The sequence below is a fragment of the Malus sylvestris genome, chromosome 6 (genome assembly GCF_916048215.2).
Source record: "Malus sylvestris chromosome 6, drMalSylv7.2, whole genome shotgun sequence".
Taxonomy (NCBI): Eukaryota; Viridiplantae; Streptophyta; class Magnoliopsida; order Rosales; family Rosaceae; genus Malus; species Malus sylvestris.
This window is the reverse complement of record NC_062265.1, coordinates 28940392-28962325: the sequence shown is the minus strand read 5'-3', so window position 1 is coordinate 28962325 and position 21934 is coordinate 28940392. Positions and strand designations below refer to the sequence as shown.

The 21934-nt window shown below is 38.1% G+C and overlaps 5 protein-coding genes across 5 annotated transcripts; 2 read left to right on the top strand and 3 right to left on the bottom strand.

Annotated features, from left to right (window-relative positions):
* The first annotated feature begins 431 nt into the window (after positions 1-431).
* On the top strand, positions 432-2265 carry LOC126627410 (vignain-like). Its single transcript, XM_050296940.1, has 4 exons — positions 432-1106; positions 1217-1452; positions 1564-1704; positions 1804-2265. The coding sequence occupies exons 1-4, from the start codon at positions 662-664 to the stop codon at positions 2068-2070; spliced, it is 1089 nt and encodes a 362-aa protein (XP_050152897.1). The 5' UTR covers positions 432-661; the 3' UTR covers positions 2071-2265.
* A 1-nt stretch (position 2266) lies between these two features.
* Positions 2267-4444, bottom strand: LOC126627416 (peptide methionine sulfoxide reductase-like). Its single transcript, XM_050296946.1, has 2 exons — positions 3980-4444; positions 2267-2760 (listed from the first exon to the last, which is right to left on the bottom strand). The coding sequence occupies exons 1-2, from the start codon at positions 4310-4312 to the stop codon at positions 2506-2508; spliced, it is 588 nt and encodes a 195-aa protein (XP_050152903.1). The 5' UTR covers positions 4313-4444; the 3' UTR covers positions 2267-2505.
* Positions 4445-5231: 787 nt separating this feature from the next.
* Positions 5232-8395, bottom strand: LOC126627415 (peptide methionine sulfoxide reductase-like). The gene is made up of 2 exons (XM_050296945.1): positions 7965-8395; positions 5232-5725 (listed from the first exon to the last, which is right to left on the bottom strand). Exons 1-2 carry the CDS (start codon positions 8295-8297, stop codon positions 5471-5473), a joined length of 588 nt encoding a protein of 195 aa, XP_050152902.1. The 5' UTR covers positions 8298-8395; the 3' UTR covers positions 5232-5470.
* A 1702-nt stretch (positions 8396-10097) lies between these two features.
* Positions 10098-12958, top strand: LOC126627414 (CBBY-like protein). The gene is made up of 8 exons (XM_050296943.1): positions 10098-10501; positions 10740-10810; positions 10916-11074; positions 11462-11528; positions 11878-11973; positions 12073-12119; positions 12319-12399; positions 12497-12958. The coding sequence occupies exons 1-8, from the start codon at positions 10196-10198 to the stop codon at positions 12615-12617; spliced, it is 948 nt and encodes a 315-aa protein (XP_050152900.1). The 5' UTR covers positions 10098-10195; the 3' UTR covers positions 12618-12958.
* A 3484-nt stretch (positions 12959-16442) lies between these two features.
* LOC126627403 (probable UDP-N-acetylglucosamine--peptide N-acetylglucosaminyltransferase SPINDLY) lies at positions 16443-20220 on the bottom strand. The gene is made up of 10 exons (XM_050296932.1): positions 19691-20220; positions 19484-19576; positions 19284-19385; positions 19014-19181; positions 18836-18924; positions 18614-18735; positions 18268-18449; positions 17662-17949; positions 17153-17300; positions 16443-17029 (listed from the first exon to the last, which is right to left on the bottom strand). The coding sequence occupies exons 1-10, from the start codon at positions 20078-20080 to the stop codon at positions 16656-16658; spliced, it is 1956 nt and encodes a 651-aa protein (XP_050152889.1). The 5' UTR covers positions 20081-20220; the 3' UTR covers positions 16443-16655.
* Positions 20221-21934: the final 1714 nt, after the last annotated feature.

The following is a 21934-nucleotide window of genomic DNA, read 5'->3' as shown; positions in this document are numbered from 1 at the left end:
GCTGCTAAACCAAATGATCATTTGTTACTTTTTCGTCTTTATTAGAAGTACTCTACAACAAGGGATTATGTTGATCAAAACGCAAGGCTTGCCATCACCAATTGAAAAGGCATTAATTAACTGTGTGACGATCAAAACTTAAGTCACTATGTTGACTATGATCAGTTAAAGATAAAAAGCAGTTACCATAGAAGCACTTTTCTTCCACTTGCCAAAATCGTGTCTAAGACACTCCACCTACGTAACCATGCTCCTCTCTCTCTCTCTCTCTCTCTCTCTCTCTCCCTCCATCTCCATACATGGTGACGGTAAAACGTGTTGGGAATGTATTCAAACCCTAATATCCAAAAGCACACCAGCTTTTATTGCTAACTGCTAAAAAATACCTGCATTCTTGCTTCCTTTTCTAAAAGTTCCATGCCAAAATATGAACCCACACGCACTAATTCAATCCATTGCTTCCACAAACAAGCCAAATCCCATTTCCCACACAATCATCACATCCCATATTTTCTCTCGGTTATTTAAAGTTGTTCGTCTCCACAAGATACCCCATAACTTACTCTCTTTGTTATCCATTCTTTGATCCTCCATATAAGGCGGTGTCGAGGTCTTCGTATTCTCATCCTGTGTCGAAACTTGAACCCTAAGCCGGTAGAAAATGACTAAGTTTGTTTGGGTTGCGCTTGCTCTCTCGCTCGCTTTGGTTATGGGGGTTTCTGAGAGTTTCGACTACCACGAGAAGGACTTGGCCTCGGAGGAGAGCTTGTGGGGTTTGTACGAGAGGTGGAGGAGCCATCACACGGTTTCTAGGAGCCTCGACGAGAAGAACAAGCGGTTCAATGTGTTTAAGGAGAATGTCAAGCATGTTCACAACACTAACAAAGGTGATAAGCCTTACAAGCTGAAGCTTAACAAGTTTGCTGACATGACCAACCATGAGTTCAGGAGTGTTTACGCTGGTTCGAAGGTTAAGCACCATAGAATGTTCCAAGGGCAGCGTGCTGATACAGGCTTTCGGTATGGAAATGTTGGGAGTGTCCCGCCATCTGTTGATTGGAGAAAGAATGGAGCTGTCACTCCCGTTAAGGATCAAGGCCATTGTGGTAAGCAAAATTTGCTAAATCATTCCTCGTTTTGTTTATTTTCTTTCTACAAAATGCTATCTGTATCGATTGTTTCAACTATATTCCCTTGTTTCGATGAAATTATACAGGTAGTTGCTGGGCATTTTCAACTGTTGTAGCTGTTGAGGGCGTCAATCAAATTAAGACAAAAAATCTGGTTTCGTTGTCTGAACAAGAGTTGGTCGATTGTGACACGGAACAAAACCATGGATGCAATGGAGGTCTAATGGAACTGGCAATGGAGTTCATCAAACAAAAGGGAGGCCTGACAGCCGAAACTAATTACCCTTACCGAGCAGCAGATTCAACGTGTAATGTTGCAAAGGTAATTAATTTTGTTCCCATACATTTCAGGGATATATCTTCAATCCCTTTTCGACACCCCTTCGCTTATGAATGTGAGATTATAAGGTTATAACCGATACTTGTTTTCCAGGAAAACGCTCCGGCGGTGTCCATTGATGGCCATGAGAGTGTGCCTGCTAATGACGAGGATGCATTGCTCAAAGCAGCTGCAAACCAACCTATTTCTGTCGCCATTGATGCTGGAGGTTCCGATTTCCAATTCTACCATGAGGTAAAGCTTCTAATATCTATTCGCCTTAGCTAATATCTACTGGAGAAAAATGAAAAGGTCGAGGGATCGTATCTTAATCTGCTGGACCATGATTCACAGGGGGTATTTGATGGAAAATGCGGCACAGAGCTTGATCACGGAGTAGCAGTTGTTGGCTACGGAAAAACACTTGACGGAACCAAGTACTGGATAGTAAAGAACTCATGGGGAACCGAGTGGGGAGAGGAGGGTTACATAAGGATGCAGCGCGGCGTCTCTGCTAAGGAAGGGATATGTGGAATAGCAATGGAGGCTTCGTATCCCGTCAAGAACTCATCGACAAACCCTCAAGCAGCACCTACCTCAAACCCTAAGGATGAACTCTAAACAAAATCCAACAGTTTGACTAGCTTTCGCTGATGCTGCTTCGGTTATAAAAAGTTGCATCACTCAAGGCCTCGTGGCCAAATAATATTTGTCTCCTAGGTTTGAATTATTCATGTATTATCTAAAGATCTGTAAATTTCCTCAATTCACTAGTAGTAATATTATCAAAGCACGTAGGAAAATTAAACCCGAAAACTCGTACAAAAGAAGCTTCGACATATAAAAACATGACGCCAAATGTGCATAAACGATATGGGTACATAAGTGCCAAATGATACTATTAGATGCGACAGTGTTTCATTCGTACATTTTCAGTTCCACTCTAAACCTCATTTATTTAAGATACGGTAGATATTATCACACCATATGTTATCGTTGGTGACTACGATTTAGGAATATTTTTTATCATATGGCATCAAATGCATGCATAACTTATCAACCATAGCATCTGATAGGATCAGTGCAACCCTTCTCGGCAGATTGTTTGTTGCCTTTACCTCCTCCTTTTTCGAGATATTGCTGATGGTATTCCTCCGCCCTGTAATATTTCTTTGCCGGGAGGATCTCCGTCACCACCTTCTTATCCTTCAACTCCGCCTGCTTAGCTTCCTTCGATTCCTCGGCCAGCCGAGCCTGGTTTTCGTTGTAGTAGTAGATTCCGGATCGGTATTGTGTGCCAACATCTCCTCCCTGATGCATAACACAAATTTATTTGATAAATATATGACAATCAAGAACTAGTTAACCCAAAAAGGAAACATATATAGGAGTATGCCATATTTGTCAAGGTAGTACAACTTGAGAATAGACAATGCTTGGCTACTCAAGGATAAATACGAACTTCGACTCAAAACTCTTCGTGTTCAAATCACAGAGTTTTGTGCTTATGATTTTCATGTTATTAATCACACTCTAAATATCATATTTGAAAGAAAAAAAAGACTAAATAACTTTAGAACAGTTCTAGTAAAAAATACAAAATTCTATAAATTGGCAAGGAATAATTTTGAGCAGATTTGAATTATTTCTCGAGAACAACTTGAGCCCATCTCAATCACATGTCACTTCAAGGTTTAGTTGCCTGCTTAATTGTTAATTCATCCATTCTGTTTCAATTCACAAGCAAGTCAGCAACCATCCATTGATTCAATGCTCCCATGTTTTTACCATAATCACCCTTGTACTAGTTATTGCTCCATCACATAATTTTTGAGAAATGCACACAAATAATATCTGTTACAAATTTTTAATTAAAAATAAAATTTGGATACTAGACAAGCGATAACATGTGTATAAGTCGCAGTATAGTACTCTTTCTTTTTACAAGTGATGTTAAGGGATCTGAAATCAAACGCAAAATCTACATAATAACGGTAAAATGTTATTTACCAATTGAGTTACGACCTCCATATTAAATACTCTTGTGTCTTTTGTTTAATGTCCTTTCAGTTTTATTTTCCCCTAAAAACACAAATTTAGCTGAAATTTATCAATCATTAAGGGCTCATTTAAAAGTGTTTTTAAAATTATTAAAACCACTTTTGGTGAAAAGGTTTTTAGGATCCAAAATCACTTGAAGTATTTCTGCAACAAGCATCAATTATATGCCTTTTGTAAGAAGTACTTCAGCCGCTTTTTCATAATTTATTTGTATTTTTATTAAGTATTGAATCCAAAAACATGTTTATCAAAAATATTTTGAAATCATTTTTAAAAATTCTTAAGAGACTGGCAAAATCATAAAACAAAATTGTTGTTGTTTTACTTTTGTCTTTTAGGGCCAGAGATTAAATTCAAAAGCAATGATAAGCACAAAAGTAAAACTCCATACGTCAAAAGCAGAAGGCGCGAACAAAATACCGGATCAGGCTACAAAATCAACGGCCCATAAAACTCAAAAACCAATTACCTGGCGATTGAGCGTCGTTGGATCATGGCGATCCCAAAACACAGTGAGCAGATCCTTGTAGGGGCAGACTTCCGGGTCAAACTGGACCCGAACCACCTCCGCATGGTTCGTGGTTCCGGTGCACACCAATTTGTAATTGGGATCGTCCGCATGGCCCTGGGAGTACCCGACCTCGGTCTTCACCACCCCTACAACTCTCTGGAACCTCAGCTCCGCTCCCCAGAAGCACCCGGATCCGAACTGAGCGAACTCGTGATCCGGATTGTCCGGAGTATCCGAGTCCGGGCCCAGAGCCGGGTTGTTGACAGCGGAATTATCGGAAGCGGCGGCCATTATTCTTGCTGATTGAATTTTGTGGAGGAGTGGGAGTGGATGGACTGTTATGAAGAGGTGTGGTAGTTGAATCTAGCAGCCATAGCCGGCCAGATACAGACGTTGCTAACGGCTTACAAGTTACAACCACACGTCGGTATTCATATGTTGTTTTTCTACAGTACGTTGACCGTTAATACTATTTATACACTTATTTTTATTTCTTAAATATTGTTATTAATTTTCATCCATTAAATAAATTTAATTAAAATAAATTAATAAGTAAAAATTAACAAAGTATATACAAAAAAAAAATAAATGTGGATAGCATTATTTGTTTTTTATTGTTTTAATTAAAAAATCATTGCACAATAAAAGTGACATCGGTGGACGTGCCGGATTGGTTATCGGGCGTGACTATAAATTATGTGGGCTTGCCCGCAGAGGTTCGAATCCGGTCGTTCCTGTTTTTACACTTTCAAATTAATACTTTTTTTTCTTTTTTGTTGGTGTAGCAAGGAGGAGGTTCAAACTTTACCAACCAAGGAGGTTCAAACTTAAGTACAAATGAGGAAACAGGAAGCTGGTCTTGACTCTATAAAGTACTAATATTTTTTATGTGACTTGAGCAGTATTATTTGTGTGATGACTTAATAGTAAGAGTTCACTTACAGGTTGATTGTAAGATTCGATCCTTTAAACCTTCGGAGGGGTAAGAATCTACTAGCCAATACCCTGGGGGTGAGGTTAGCGTATGTTGTATGACCATGGCAATCGACAATCTCGCTATTTTACCATGCGTGGTAGGACTAGTGGATCTTATAGACCGGTAAAGATACTGTGATACCTTAAAACCTTTATGAATGTTGAGTGAGCACATGAGTTTATGGTTCTACCTTGTTTATTTATCAAAGCAAGTAGGAAAATTAAACCCGAAAACTCGTACAAAAGAAGCTTCGACATATAAAAACATGACGCCAAATGTGCATAAACGATATGGGTACATAAGTGCCAAATGATACTATTAGATGCGACAGTGTTTCATGCGTACATTTTCAGTTCCACTCCGAACCTCATTTATTTAAGATACGGTAGATATTAACGCACCGTATGTTATCGTTGGTGACAACGATTTAGGAATATTTTTAATCATATGGCATCAAATGCATGCATAACTTATCAACCATAGCATCTGATAGGATCAGTGCAACCCTTCTCGGCAGATTGTTTGTTGCCTTTACCTCCTCCTTTTTCGAGATACTGCTGATGGTATTCCTCCGCCCTGTAATATTTCTTTGCCGGGAGGATCTCCGTCACCACCTTCTTATCCTTCAACTCCGCCTGCTTAGCTTCCTTCGATTCCTCGGCCAGCCGAGCCTGGTTTTCGTTGTAGTAGTAGATTCCGGATCGGTATTGTGTGCCAACATCTCCTCCCTGATGCATAACACAAATTTATTTGATAAATAAATGACAATCAAGAACTAGTTAACCCAAAAAGGAAACATATATAGGAGTATGCCATATTTGTCAAGGTAGTACAACTCGAGAATAGACAATGATTGGCTGCTCAAGGATGAGTACGAACTTTGACTCAAAACTCTTCGTGTTCAAATCACAGAGTTTTGTGCTTATGATTTTCATAGTATTAATCACACTCTAAATATCATATTTGAAAAAAAAATGACTAAATCACTTTAATTTTAATTGATTTTTTTTATCTTTATAAAATGATTTATAATATGAATAGTTTTAATAAAAAACACAAAATTCTATAAATCGGCAAGAATTAATTTTGAGTAGGTTAGAATTATTTCTCGAGAACAACTTGAGCCCATCTCAATCACATGTCACTTCAAGGTTCACTTGCCTGCTTAATTGTTAATTCATCCATTCTGTTTCAATTCACAAGCAAGTCAGCAACCATCCATTGATTCAATGTTCCCATGTTATTACCATAATCACCCTTGTACTAGTTATTGCTCCATCACATAATTTTTGAGGAATGTACACAAATAATATCGGTTACAAATCTTTAATAATAAATAAAATTTGGACACTAAACAAGCAATGACATGTGTATAAGTCCCACTATAGTACTCTTTCTTTTTATAAGTGATGTTAAGGGATCTGAAATCAAATGCAAAATCTAGATAATAACGGTAAAATGTTCTTTATCAATTGAGCTATAACCTCCATACTAAATACTCTTGTGTCTTTTGTTTAATGTCCTTTCAGTTTTATTTTCAATCAAAAGTTGCTAACTCATATTATTTACTTGCCTAATTTTTCCCCTAAAAACTCAAACTTAGTTGAAGTTTAGCAATCATTAAGAGCTCATTTAAAAGTGCTTTTAAAATGATTAAAACCACCTTTGATGAAAAGGTTTTTGTGATCCAAAATCACTTTCTGCAACAAGCATCAATTATGTACTTTTTGTAAGAACTAAGAAGTGCTTCAACTCATTGTTACTAAGTATTGATTTTAAAAACACTTTTTATAAAAGTGTTTTCAATTATTTTGAAAGCACTTTTAAAAAGTCTTCAAAGACAGGCAAAATCATAAAACAAAATTGTTGTTGTTTTACTTTTGGCTTTTAGACCATCTCCAACTCTTAGGCTAAAAGCCAAATTTTTTAGCCCAAAAAATTTGGCTTTTAGCCCAGAAACAGTTTTTCTGCTCCAATCATTCTGGCCTAAAATTTTAGCCCGAGATTATTAAAAAATGAACTTAGGCTAATTTTTTCTTAAATCAATTTTTTTTAAAAAAAAAATTAAATATGTAGACTATTGTAAATTAATTTTGTGAACATTTTAATCTAAAAAAATTTAAATTCCGATAAATATTGAAAAATCATTAAAATTTTCACAAAGCAAGCCTTCAAACGACAATTAATAAACTTAATTAAAAAAGCACATAATTCATATATCAAAGTGTGGAATAATAAGTACAATAATTATTGAAGGCATCTATTCTACATCAAAGTGTAGGAGAAAATTGAGTTTTGTGTGGATGTTTGAACAAATACATAGGTATTTATAGAGTTTTTGGGTGAATTTTGAGTTAAATAATTTTTTTTTAATTATTTTAGCCGTTGGATTTAAATTTGGGCCGTTAGATCCTTTTTTTTACCGTTAGATTTGATTACATTCGATCTCATCCGTTGGATTCAATGTATTTTAAAATAACATATTTTTTTAAAATGAAATTTGAATTTGGACCGTTGGATCAACCAACGGTCCTTAAATGATGGTCGTCGGATGGGGAAAAAAGCCGTTAGGCTCGGGGGTAGTGGCCGACAGGGCCCTGGTAGTGGGACCCTGCGCTGTCGGAAGCAAATGCAAACCAGGCCCGTGGGGCGCGTCCGCGAGTGGGAGGGCCGAGAGTGGCCCAAATTGTGGCGAGTCCACGCGGATAGGGGGGAATTTAGCCCAATTTTAGTATTCCCCTTTTAGCCCAATATTTTAGCTTGAGTTGGATGGTGTTTGAGAGGAAATTTTGAGCTAAAATTTGACTTTTAGCCCATATTTGAAGTTGGTCTAAGGGCCAGAGAATAAAATTCAAAAGAAATGATAAGCACAAAAGTAAAACTCCATACGTCAAAAGCATAAGGCGCGAACAAAAAACCGGATTAGGCTACAAAATCAACGGCCCATAAAACTCATAAACCAATTACCTGGCGATTGAGCGTCGTTGGATCATGGCGATCCCAAAACACAGAGAGCAGATCCTTGTAGGGGCAGACTTCCGGGTCAAACTGGACCCGAACCACCTCCGCATGGTTCGTGGTTCCGGTGCACACCAATTTGTAATTGGGATCGTCCGCGTGGCCCTGGGAGTACCCGACCTCGGTCTTCACCACCCCTACCACTCGCTGGAACCTCAGCTCTGCTCCCCAGCAGCACCCGGATCCGAATTGAGCGAACTCGTGTCCCGGATTGTCCGGAGTATCCGAGTCCGGTCCCAGAGCCGGGTTGTTGACGGCGGAATTATCGGAAGCGGCGGCCATTATTCGTGCTGATTGAATTTTGTGGAGGAATGGGAGTGGGTGGACCGTTATGAAGAGGTGTGGTAGTTGAATATAGCAGCCATACCCGGCCAGATACGGCCGTTGCCAACGGCTTACAATCACATGTGTTTACCTTTCTAAATCAATTCAGCCAAACTATATCCATATGTCGTTTTTCTACTGTACGTCGACTGTTAGTGCTGATTACACACTTATTTTTATTTCGCAACCACTGTTATTAATTTTTTGACGTTTAATCAAATGAATTAAAAAAAATTAATGGAATAGGATCCTCTACGGATCATTTTTATGAGGATTCAAAGAATCAATCAATCAACTCCGTTTATCGTACATCGTGCGTTTAGAAATCATAATTTAAAATTGAATATAAATAGTACTTAACGAAAGTGACTACACGATATACAATGAATGTACACAATTGATTGATCTTCAGATTTCCATAAAGAAGATCCGAAGAGAATTCTCGTCCAAAATTAATAAAGTGTATACATAAAAATAAATATGAATACCACCATTTGTTTTTCTGTTTTAATTAAAAAATCATTGCACAGTAAAAGTAACGTCGGCGACATGCCGGATTGGTTATAGTCCATGACTGGAAATCAGGCGGGCTTGCCCGCGCAGGTTCGAATCCTGCCGTCCACGTTTTTACACTTCCAAGTTAATACATAGTTCTTCCAATTACTTATGAATTATTCATGCATATTTTGAAGGTTAGGTTTTCCTAATATATATCCTACTTGGAATCCAAATTGCACCAAAATGCACTTTATTTCCAACTTTGTTATTAGAACCTTCAAACACACGAAAATAGCTTAAAACACTCTTATAAGCAATAACTAAGTAAGTAAATGCAAACGAGGAAACACGAAGCTGGTTTTGATTCCAGAAAGTACTAATCTATGAGAGGAAGGTTCAAACTTAAGTGCAAACAAGGAAACACGAAGCTAGTTTTGACTCCAGAAAGTACTAATTTGTGAGAGGGAGATACATAGTTCTTCCAATTACTTATGAATTATTCATGCATATTTTGAAAGTTAGGTTTTCCTAATATATATCCTACTTGGAATCCAAATTGCACCAAAATGCACTTTATTTCCAACTTTGTTATTAGGACCTTCAAACACACGAAAATAGCTTAAAACACTCTTATAAGCAATAACTAAGTAAGTAAATGCAAACGAGGAAACACGAAGCTGGTTTTGATTCCAGAAAGTACTAATCTATGAGAGGAAGGTTCAAACTTAAGTGCAAACAAGGAAACACGAAGCTAGTTTTGACTCCAGAAAGTACTAATTTGTGAGAGGGAGTTTCAAACTTAAGTGCAAACGAGGAAACACGAAGCTGATCTTGACTTCAAAAAGTACTAATATGTGTGATGTGAGTTGAGCAGTATTATTTGTGTGATGACTTGAGAGTGATGGTTCACTTATAGGTTGATTTTAAGATTCGATCCTTTAAACCTCCAGAAAAGTAAGAATCTACTAGCCAATACCCTAGTGGTGAGGTTAGCGTATACCATGGCAATGGACAATCTCGCTATTTTACCATGCGTGGTAGGACTAGGGGATCTTATAGATCGGTAAAGATACTGCGATACCCTAAAGCCTTTACTAATGTTGAGTGAGCACGTGTTTATGGTTATACCTTGTTTATGTATATCTACTCTCTCTAAAAATATCGAGTTGTAACACTTAGTACTACGGTTTAGTGATATTCATTCTTATAAAGTAAAAGATCTTAATTCCGATTCTTGCAGGCAAATTTTAGATAGATTATTTACAACCAAGTGGAAGTGGGTTGGGTGCCACCGGACCAACTGCTCATGGTTGCAAAAGTTGGAGGCTTTATTAATTTGAACTTTGAAGAGATTTCAAATGGCGTCAATGGCGTCCTGTCATACCTTAGCTACATTATCTTTTATAAACCCGTTGCCATCTCACAAAAACACAACCCCCATTGCCAACCTCAAATCCCAAGAAAGGACCTTACAATCTTCACTGGTGGGCACAGCAATAATCATTGGCAAAACAATGAGCAGCAAGATTGGAACAACATCTAGCTCTGCTTCTGCTTCTTCTTTTTCTACTCTTCCTTCTGCTCTTCTCTTCGATTGCGATGGTGTGCTTGTCGACACGGAGAAGGACGGCCACCGGATTTCTTTCAACAACACTTTCAAAGAGGTAATTTTTCACACTGGGTTTTCTTGCTTTTGGTGGATTGCTGTGAATTTTTTTATTGGTAAGCTCATAAAGTGATGAACTTTCAAGAGAAGTTGGAATTTTCGATCTGGGTTTTGTTGCTTTTGGAGAAATTATTAGCTTTTGGTAAACCCTTTTACTTTGATGGGAATTATTTGCAGAAGTCGATAACTTTCATGGGTTAATTAGTTTAGTGACACTGCATAATTTGATTGCACAGAAAGAATTGGGTGTTACTTGGGATGTCGATTTATTCGGTGAATTGCTCAAGATTGCAGGTGGAAAAGAAAGGTAATTGCCTCTCACAATATTCTATTGCCTTTGCATTTGGCCAACATCTAATTTTGTTGCAGAACTTGAATTATATCTGTCTTCAAATGGTTGTGGTCTTTGTAGAATGACAACCTATTTTAACAACACGGGTTGGCCGGAAAATGCTCCGAAGAGTGAAGAAGAAAGAAAAGCATTCGTAGTTTCACTTCACAAGCGAAAGACAGAGTTGTTCTTGGCCCTTATTGACAAAAAGTCACTGCCGCTTCGGCCAGGGGTTGCAAAGTTGGTTACCATATCATCTTCTGCTTTTGCATAAGTTTGTGTGTTGTAGTTCTCTTGTATTTTCTGGTTTAACTTGCTAGTCTTCACTAACAATATTAGTCTTTCAAGCAAAATAACACCTCGGTGCATTCCAGTCCAAGAAGTACGCGTGTTGTTATGGTCATGCATTTATTTACATCAGGCATTAAGGACGTTAATTTGATAAGAAAATGGAATTTAGAAAAATCAATCACTCAAGAATCCTTAGCATTTGGCTTTTAAATTTTCATGAATGTTGTTATGAGTATACTAACAAGATATCGTATAAGTAGGTGGTGTAAGATTATCTAAATGTGTTTTCAAATTTCAGATGTTGGGTTGGTGAATTTCTGTTATCAACTTGTACAGGCTGATAGATCAGGCTTTAGCAGAAGGAGTTAAAGTTGCCGTCTGCAGCGCTTCCAATGAGAAGGCGGTATGCTTAATCAGGTTCCCCGGCTTAATTTCTTTTGTAATTAGTTTTTTGTGACAGTAATCTCCTCCGTCTGGTTTTTATGCAAGAACTGTGCAAGAAATCATAGTCAAACGCTTACTAATTTATCAGTCTTACACTTTATTTAGAGCATATGGTTAAGGTTAAAGATCTAAAGTTAAGGACTTATCAATAGGTACTGTTGCTCCAATACCCAACCAAAGGGCTACTTAGCTTAATTTTTGAAACAGTATACTTCTTACTATATCAGATACATATTGATGTATTTCTTATACATAGCTGACAAGCCTGACATCCCATTTTGACGTACGAACCCCATTTTCGTTTCAAGGTCTCTGCAATAGTTTCAATCTTGCTGGGACCAGAACGGGCAGAAAAAATCAAGATATTCGCCGGAGAAGTGGTTCCTCGCAAGAAGCCTGATCCCGTAAATTTTGATCCCTCCAGATGTTGGTTTCATGTTGTTTTGAATGAAATATCCTATTTGATTTTACAAGACACTAACATCTTTCCATGTTTTTGACAGGCTATCTATTTATTGGCGGCTAACACTCTCGGCGTTGATCCTTCAAGGTATATTACACCATTTACAGGGCAAGAAGGCCCAACTGATTTCTGTTCGTAATGGGATTGCATTTGAACTTTACTCCTCTAAGTGCAGTCAAGAGATCTATTTGCATCAGCTGCCCCATGTTTCTAGGATATCCGACTCTCGTGCTTAAAGCGCGCCTTCTGTTCATGACAAATAATACTGTGTTTTCCTTCTCCGCAGTTGTGTGGTAATCGAGGACAGTGCTATAGGCCTTGCAGCTGCCAAAGCTGCTGGAATGAAGTGTGTCATAACCAAGAGCGGGTAACCTACTTTCACTACATGAACAAAAATAGAGTTTGCCAATCAACTGTCTAACATGTTTAACATGTTCGCTTCATCTCGTAATCTCTGGTTTCAGATACACAGTTGATGAAGATTTTCAGAATGCAGATGCAGTTTTTGACGTCATCGGAGATCCTCCGGAGGAGCGATTTGACTTGGCATTCTGCAGAAGCCTTCTCAAGCAATCTGTGAGCTAGCCCATACAGTCAGTTTCCGACAGGTTAATCTCATTCAGTGCCTGTCTTCCATCTACAATCTTTGGATGGTGATTACTGATTAGGGTTTCAGCTAAGATGATAAAAGAGTGCTAGTGTGCATTTGGTAGTAGTCCGGATCTATGAGTACAAACCGGCTCTTCTCAAGCAAACTATGTTTTCGTTTGTGAATCTCTCGACGGTGAATTATTACCATTAATCATGATTACCGTTTGATGAATATATTCACAAATAGAAATTAATCATAATATAGTTGTGCTACTCTACTTTCGATATTGAGACACAACTCATTCGAACCTATAAATCACATACAATTTTACAAATATTGTACAACGGAATTTGGATTTTTGGTTGAGTGTTGTATAGAAGTGCAATAATAATAGCCGACCCCACTTAGTGGGAAAAGGCTTTGTTGTTGTTGTTGTTGTATAGAAGTGCAGAAGTAACAGAAGCACTGGCTATCACTTGAAGCTTTACAACCTCACTTTTCACTTCTCATTCTGTCAATTTGGTTCAAAGCTGGCCCAAGGATGTTGTAAAGCACCCAAAGTATAGCAGGAACAATTGGAATTAGGAGTGCGAGGACGCGCTTGTCACCTTCTCCAGTCGCCGCAGCCACTTCTGCAGCGAACGCAGAATCACAGGAAATCAAGGTGGAAACAACGGCGGTGATGATGGAAGTAGAATGCTTGGAGTTGATAGGAGACTTGAAGGATGTGAAGCTTTTCGGTTGATATTTGATGGAGGAAAAGGAAACAATTTTCATGGTTGGTTTGTAAGTGATCATGTTTTTGGAGGACTTGAAGGTGAAGCATCTGTGGCTGAGCGCAGCCATGGAAGTTCCTATCGTTGCAGCCATACAAGCTTTTTAGGTTTGGAGACTCCGAAATGAGAACTTATGGTATATAAACTGGTTGGAATAGCATTTCCTAGAATCCAGATTCTTCTACACAAGATCAGTGAGATTTATTGGAGATTCTAGGCTCTCCCGGCCGATTTTTTGCCCTCTTAGCACTCGCCACGTGATTTGACGTGACTAGTGCAAATGGGGATGAGATATATTTTCGGTTGTATGTGAGAATCTCTGACATAATGTGATGGTGTTATGGTGTCTCAAACTTATTATGACGCAACGTGTTTTAACGTATGTGTTTTGACATTTTCATATGACATTGCGTGATTGATTTAAACACCACAACCTTAACGTCTTATTTCACGTATGCACTTTTTTTATCTGTTTTATCGAACCGTTAGTTGAAACTAGTGGTGGAAAACCAATTGTCTGGATACCTCCACTGTTTGCAACCTTCACCATCAAACTGTCGTATGGTACTTTTCCACATGACCATCTCAAAACAAAAATTTCTTTACAAAACAACAAATTTTGTTCCAATCAATATGCACTTGCCATGCCCGGTGCAGGGCGTGACAGCACTACAACCCTCCCATCAAATGTAAGAAATTGATGGATCTCTATGTTTGTAGCCACTGGATTTGAAGACTCGAGCAGTTCAAGAGAGAGATCTGGATCATTCAAGGGCTTGATTTTGTGTAAGGGCAATGAAATAAGTTAATGAGAGCCGCAAGATTTAAATTGAGTGGTCCGAATTCATAAGACGAATTATGTCCATAACCAGTGTCTTTCGCTTATAATAATCAAGATATTAAAGGCCACTCAACCACTTTATTATGTATTATTGATGCCTTAATCGTTAATCCTACTTAAGTTTTTCATTTTTGAGTGTTTTCAGGTCTTCTCTTATGCACGCTTCAAAGTTAATTTGTGATACGCAAAGTTACATAGGCATCATTTTCAAACTTGTATTGTGATACCAAATACATTTTGCAATTTTGTAACCCGCAATGAACAACTCACTTTCCAAATATAAAACATATTCATTAGTTTTTTATTACTGTCACACATAGATGACCTCGTATATATATTTTAGATGTTGACAAAAAGAAGTATATATATATATTTTAGATGCCCAAAATGTTCGTCATTACCTTATGATGAAAATAAAACTTATCATCGTCCACAATTTCTTTCATGTACACACATTCTACCATTTCTTCTTGTCTTGAACAAAACTATGTTTACACATTTAAAAAAAATGGGTATTTTCTCGGAAAACGTGTAAGACTGAGATGATAGTGTAAGATTATAAAGAATGGTTAGGATCATGCCACTTGTCATAAGATTGTAGACCTAAGTTAGTTAGTTAGAGACTTGGTTCTCTATATATACATCAATGTAGTAGCTTCTACAGTAAGTAATGAAAGCCTAACAGATTTCTGCAATACTTCTTCTCTCTCTAAGATTCTCTCTCTTCTTCTTCGATCTCTCTCTCTAGTTCTTGAAACGCTAGCTTTCTCAATCTTCTTACGTTAATAGATAGAAGCAAGATAAATAAATGGGAAGAAGATTTTGAAGCGTGGCAAGAAATTGGACAATGGCCAAATTCTATCACTAGTAAAATTAATCTTTCTCAAGCTTCTTACGTTAACAGATAGAAGCAAGATAAATAAATGGGAAGAAGATTTTGAAGGGTGGCAAGAAATTGGACAATGACCAAATACTATCACTAGTAAAATTAAACTCTTTAGTTCACTCCAATACCTAAGATTGAGATAACATGCTTTATACAGGTTGTGACGAGTGTTAAAGTATAATCTGAGCACGATGCTTGTTCTAAACTTGGAGTGAACTAAAGATTTTAAAGTAAGTTTAGAACAAGCATTGGGCTCAAACTATGCTTTAATGTTGCTCACAACCTGCATAAAGCATGTGATGTCTACCTTCATACATTTCTTATTTTCTTAACAAAAACAACAAGCATGCCTTCATTTGAAAATTCCCTCACGCGCACATTTTATTTTACAAATGAGTGGCTGAGATTTAACTAAATACCTTTTAGTTAACCTCAACTTTTACATGTAAAAAATAAAAAAAAATTGGGCGGATGAGCAAAGCTCTACCTTTTTCTTGCTCAGTAAGCCTTGGGCCACTTACTAAATTTTGGACTTCCCTTGTCCTGTTAAACCGTAGGGTCATATTTCTTTCCCTTAGTAATTCAAGCTTAAAAAACTCATTAAAACAATATTTGAGTTTAGCCACAAGGGAAAGGGATCCTTTCCGGATCACTTCCACCAAATCACTTAATATAGGCCCTTAAAATTTAATCAAACGGCTAAAGTTATTATAACTTTTAAAGGGCCCCCTGTTTTTAGCTGTTGGATCAAATTTCAAGGGTCCAGATTGATTGGTTTGGAGGATTTGGTGAAAGGGATCCAGCCACGAGAACCTCTTTGAAAAACCATGGAACGCCTAAAATGTGGTATTCGCCTTAAGTGAAACAAGAGGCCTTAGCCAATTTTACGAACAACCCTCCAACCAAATTGCATCAAATTATTTTTCTAAATATCCTAATGGTAGCTAAGCATCAAGACAAATGATAGTTTAAATACGATGATTAATAATTCAAAACATACATGCATAATATCATAAGCAAATTAAAAAGAAACTACATATTCTTGCTAGTACCCGTTTCTTGTATGGACTTTGTTATTTGTGTCAAACACCCCCACCTTCGTCACTTAGTATTACGGTCTAGTGGTATTCCTCTTCACTTGTAAGTGAGAGGTTTTAGGTTCGATTCTCGCCAAATGCGAGTTTGAACCACTTCATGTCAGCCCATCGTATTGAACTTTGCCCGCATGATCATGTTGCCCATATTGTGCGTGTCAAACACTAATCGGAGAGGCAACACAATCTCAACAAAATGAAAGAAAGAAACTAACAATGCATTAGACAATAATTTTCTGCACTGAAAAATTGACTTATGATACAAAACTGAGATACAACGGTGCGTCGGACCGGAAGATAAGCTCTACCCTCTAAATACAGAGGAAGGCTTCTCCTCGTTTTCTCGTAACTTCGCAAGTTAATACGGTTTTACAATTCTAAAACATGACTGAGGAAACCATACCTACCCCTTACACTTGCTTACAAAATACAAATTAATCTTGAAGAAGACTAGAGGACAGGCCTGCACATGAACTGGATGCAGACACTGCTTTAAGCATGTTGGACTTGGCAGCATCCAGCAACGGGTCTGCCCGGAGGGCTTTGTCAAAGCAGAATTTGGCTTCCTCCCACTGACCCTCGGCAACAAATACGAGACCCAGGTTGTTGAATGCGGGAGCATAGCCAGGCTGGAGCTCTAGAGACTTTGTAAACATTGCTTTGGCACGTTCGTAGTGCTTCTGCTGGCGGTAGAGATTTCCAAGGTTGGAGAATATAGTGTGGGCGTGTTTAGTTGTTGCCAATGCTAAAGCCCGCTTGTAAACTTCTTCAGATTGCGATGGCTCATCTGATAGTTGCAGCGAGATACCTGGTGATGCATGTATTTGTTAATAGGTGTACACTTCACCAACTTCAGAGAGAGAAAGAGACAGAGAGAGATAACTCAAAAGTATTAAAAACATACGAAAATGGTTCTTAAGATTGGACACACCTAGATTTGACCATGCATAGCTGCACTCTTTAAAACGGGCAACTGCAGCTTTGAGGTACTTCTGCGAGTTTTTGAATTGCCGAGTACATAAGCTATGGAGACCAAGCTGGTGCCATTGCACAGCATCATCTGGATCCTCTGCTACTGCCTACATAAAAATGATTTGCCTAAGTTGAAGTGCATTGTGAAGAACATGAATACGATTCTCCAAATAACATACAGAAAAATGAAGGGTGACATAAGACATAGGAAACTGAAAGATCCGAACTTTCGGCAAGCCTTCTAAGTTCCATTATACATGATAACAAAGGCTCTTGTTTACTGCGTAGTCAGATTGTGCACATGTGAACCGACTGGTTGTGCAAAGATGTATGATATTAGAAGGAACAACTGTACGTGCCATATACAAGGAGTTGCTTTGTCATGTCGTCCATTATGACATATGAAGCTCCTTTTGTCATGCCATTTAAGTGAAATAAATGGCATCTTAATTACTCTTTTGTGATTACCTGCTTTAAACTATAATCAGCATGCTCTTCTACCTCCATTAAGGTATTCTGATCAGCTTCAAATGCTGATGCGATCTCATGTTGGGCTTTGTGCACCATCGCAAGGCCTGCCCATGCTATAGGAAGTTCAACTGAGACAGAATCTCCATCTCTTATAATTGAAGCCATTTCATTTCCTGCCCAGGAAATTTGGTCACTAGGGTCTTGAAACCTTTCTGCATCCTTGATTCGGTGTACTGCAACAGCATATCGAGTAGACATACAACAATTGACCTCCAGTTTTGCCGCCTGAGGAGCATGCAATGATAAGAGAAAACAGCTCAAACTTGTCAGTGATTAAGGATGGAGTAGGAGCCATACCAGTAAAAGAAGCATGAAAACTTTGTCCTTTACAATAGCAAATGACCAGTACGCAACACAAGCATGAGTAATGAGAGCATGCATAATAAGTTCTTTTGTTTTTCTAAAAAGAATGAAAAACATGCAAAGAAAAAGTTCTTGCATCATCATTTTCCACAAAATGAATATAAAAACAAAGAAAAAAAACACCAATGAACAACCTCAAGAAATAAGCAATAAATGATTATAGCAATAAGCCACAAGCACCTTCTCCAAGCACTTGCTGGAATTTCTATGATCACCGGTCATATAATACGCATTAGCAAGATTAGCCCACACGTGTGCTGCTTTAGGATCTTCTTTTAGCGATGCAAACAAACACTCCTTCGCAACATTGACAGCAGAAGTGTGATCTGCAGAAGCACCTTCACCATCATTTGCCCCAGCACCTGAGAATTAAACCAAAAGCTATGTTCATGCAGGTTCTCCAACTACACGCATTATAACAGCTTTCTTGCAAAATTTCACCAGTATTCACTATGATCTCAAAAAAGTTACATAATAGGTATTGTTAAAAAGAAAATTGCTAGAGTCAAACTCATCAAAAGCATACCTGCAACAACCGAACCATATCTACATAAAAGGAGGGCAGCGTAATTAATTAAGGCCGCAGGATGATTTTGATCTTTGAGTATCAACTCCTGAAAACATTTTTCTGAAAGTTCCAAATTTCCACTGAAGCAAGACCATTTGCAAAGATTTCGAGTTACAAAGGGATACAAGAGGTCATAACATTGAAGAGGGCATTATTGTATCTACACATATAGGCTCTTACTTTTGAAGGTAAGCAATCCCAAGGTTTCCAAGACAATCATAGTTGTCGGGGGCAACAGCTAACAGAGATGATAAAACTGCAATTGCACTCTAGAAAGTAATAACAGTCAATCAGAGTACGTGAGGGTACGGAAAAGAAAGAGCGACCATAACCAACAATGGAATCAACAGACTTGTACCTGCAGACGACCAGTCTTAAGTAGTATCAAGCCGAGGGTATTCCACACAGCTGCTTGTCTTACATCTGATTGCATTGATTCCTTTAGTTTGGAATTAATTACATCAAGCTCTTGAGGTTCAAGTTCTTTGTCGAAACTACCATCCCCCAAAGTTTCTAGCATAAGGCACTTGACAATTGATAAAACAGATACCAGCTGGATCAGCAAAGTTCATAACTACGTAAAAAAACCAACCTAAAGCCACAATTTACCAAAAGACTAGTCCTCTACCTGCGCATGATGAATTTGAACTAGTGAAAGGAGCTCGCGCCTGTCGATCTCTGCATCAGGGCGGAGCAAAATCTCTTCTGCCTTCTCATATGCCAAAACTGCCTAAAACCCGGAACTCATTAGAACGCGAAAACATCCATAGTAACATACTAGCCGTGTAATCAAACCAAAGAGTCAATATACAAGTATACAAATCCCACCTTTGAAGGCTGCCCCAATCTCTGATACATCAAACCCAGTATAAAATGAGCATGGGCATTTTTGGGCATCCGCCTCGCCACATGAACCAAACCCTACAACCACCAAAACCCAACAACCGTTTCAAAATTTCAGTCAAAATTTCAATCAAATTTTCAAATTACAAGAAGCAATGAATTAACACAACCGCCATTGAAATGGGTTCTCACAGTTTTGAGGCTGCTGACTTTTTCTTCACGAGACGACGAAATTCCTTGACCAGGAAGGTACCCATCGGCAGCATCAGCTCCATCATCCATTGCACAGTCCACCTTGCAATTCCTCGACCTGCTTTTTCCCAGCTTGCTCAATCGTTTGCCTTCGGCTTCGATGCTTTCGTTGACTGCTGATTGCCCGTCGGAGGATTTCGGGTAAGGGGGAAGCAGAGAGAAGACTGGGGAGGTGTGCTGGTGCTGACAAGTGGAGGGAGCTGCGCCGTCTGTTTCGGGAGGGTCGGAGTTGAGATTGGCGGAGAAAGCGGCGGGTTTCGGTGGCTGTGGCGGCGGCTTTGAGCTCTTTGCGGCTGGGTATGGCTGCTGAGGCTCGTTTTGTTCGGACATTTTTGTGCTCTCGGCCTTTCAGTAATGGAGGAGGAGAAATTGAAGACTTTTTGTTTAGACCATTTTCCTGAGCTTTTCTTTTATTTCGGTTGATTTTCTTGGCAACCAAACAGAGAGTACCAACTAGGAAGTGACCATTTACCCGACGAAGAAAGAAAGAAAAAAAACCGGAAAGGAAGGGAGTTAATTAATTATTAGAAAAATTAATAAAAAATGTTTAAAAATTTTGAATTTTAACGATAAAAATAAAATAAAAATGTCAAAATAAAAGGTAGAGAGAATAGTATTAGGATTGATTTTTTAATATAAAAATATGATTTTTCATTAAAATAAATAGTACTGAAAATTTTTCGTTAAAATTCTCTTAATTATTTCTATAGTTTTTTTTATCCTGAACTTAACATGGTATGGATAACATTTGGAACCAACATGAAGCCTACTTTACTGAATTTTTGTCTAGTGAAACAGTACCCACTTACTAGAGGTTAGGGAGAACAATCTCTCTTTGACAATCCGAAACTATCATTCATGCGTTTTCATATATAATTCTTCTAAGTACATACAAATTTTTCCCTTAACGTACTTTATCTTTCGCAGAGGTGTTTGTTTTGGCCACTCAAATGCCCCAAAGAAAGGAGAGACATATGAGCATCTCTAAATAAGATGTTAAAATGTTCACATAAGTTATAACAGTAACAAAAGATTACAATAAATTCTTCAATCGAAGTGTCATTTCTTGTGTGGCGATGATATGGATTGGTAGCAAACCCAGAAATCAACCTCACGATCTCAGTCTAAAGCCCAAATGTAAGCCTCCATTTCGCACCGTAGTTCAAACAAGAGCTCTCAATCCTTTTTGCAATCCCGAAAAAGAAAATCCATGGAGTCAATCACCACACCTGCAAACGGAGTCCACTCGTCGTTCTCCTTCCCTACTCTTCCCGTTCCACAGTTCCTTGGAATCAGCCGATTCTAAAATACTGAGGGCTGGTTTAGTACTGCTATGCTTTGAAAAAAATCTACTTTTGTTATGCTGTGAAAATAAGCTCATTTTTTGTGCTTCACGTTTTCAGTTTTTTTTTTCATCTAAAACTGTGAAAATAGGTATTTACCAAACATATTTTTGAGCTTAGATTTTTTTTATACCTATTTTTTTTATAAAAACAACTCAGTACCAAGTACTGAAACCCAAATCGTTCCACCAATCCTCAATTAAAAGGTACCCAACAAAGGCAACTATGGAAGAGAACTACATCAGATGGCCAAGATGGGGTTTACCAGTCGGCTATGGAAGTATGAAAAAATGGATTCGCAAGAGCAGTCCCTTCGATTCGAATTCAGAAAAGAGAGAGAGAAAAAAATCAGAAGTCCATAAAGAAGGGGCCAGGTTAATATGAATTTCTTTTTATCAATTATTTATACGTAATTTAAAATATATAATAAAAAATTTGATAAAAAATAGTTTTATAAAATAACAGTTAATTTGACCTATCGAATGGAGAACAAAATTTTAAAAAATATCAAAATACCACATAAGCTATTAAAATCAAATTTTATGTTTAAAATCTAACATCTCCGTCAAACTAAACGCTCTTCTTCGACAAAAAAAAACCTAAACGCTCTTCCAAAAAACCCTAGTAGAAGAATGTGGCTAATCCGTGGGATGTTCCGACCACAGAACAAATCGATGAATGAGATGCATTGGTATTTGCCGGCCAGCCGAAGGACTGTCAAAATCCGGCAGTCCAACGCACCGTTGTATAGAATACGCGGTTACATTGCAGAATTCCGATCACAACTCAGAAGGCAGTCAACGTAAACAAAAAGCAGCAGCTTTATACATGGGCAGTAGGA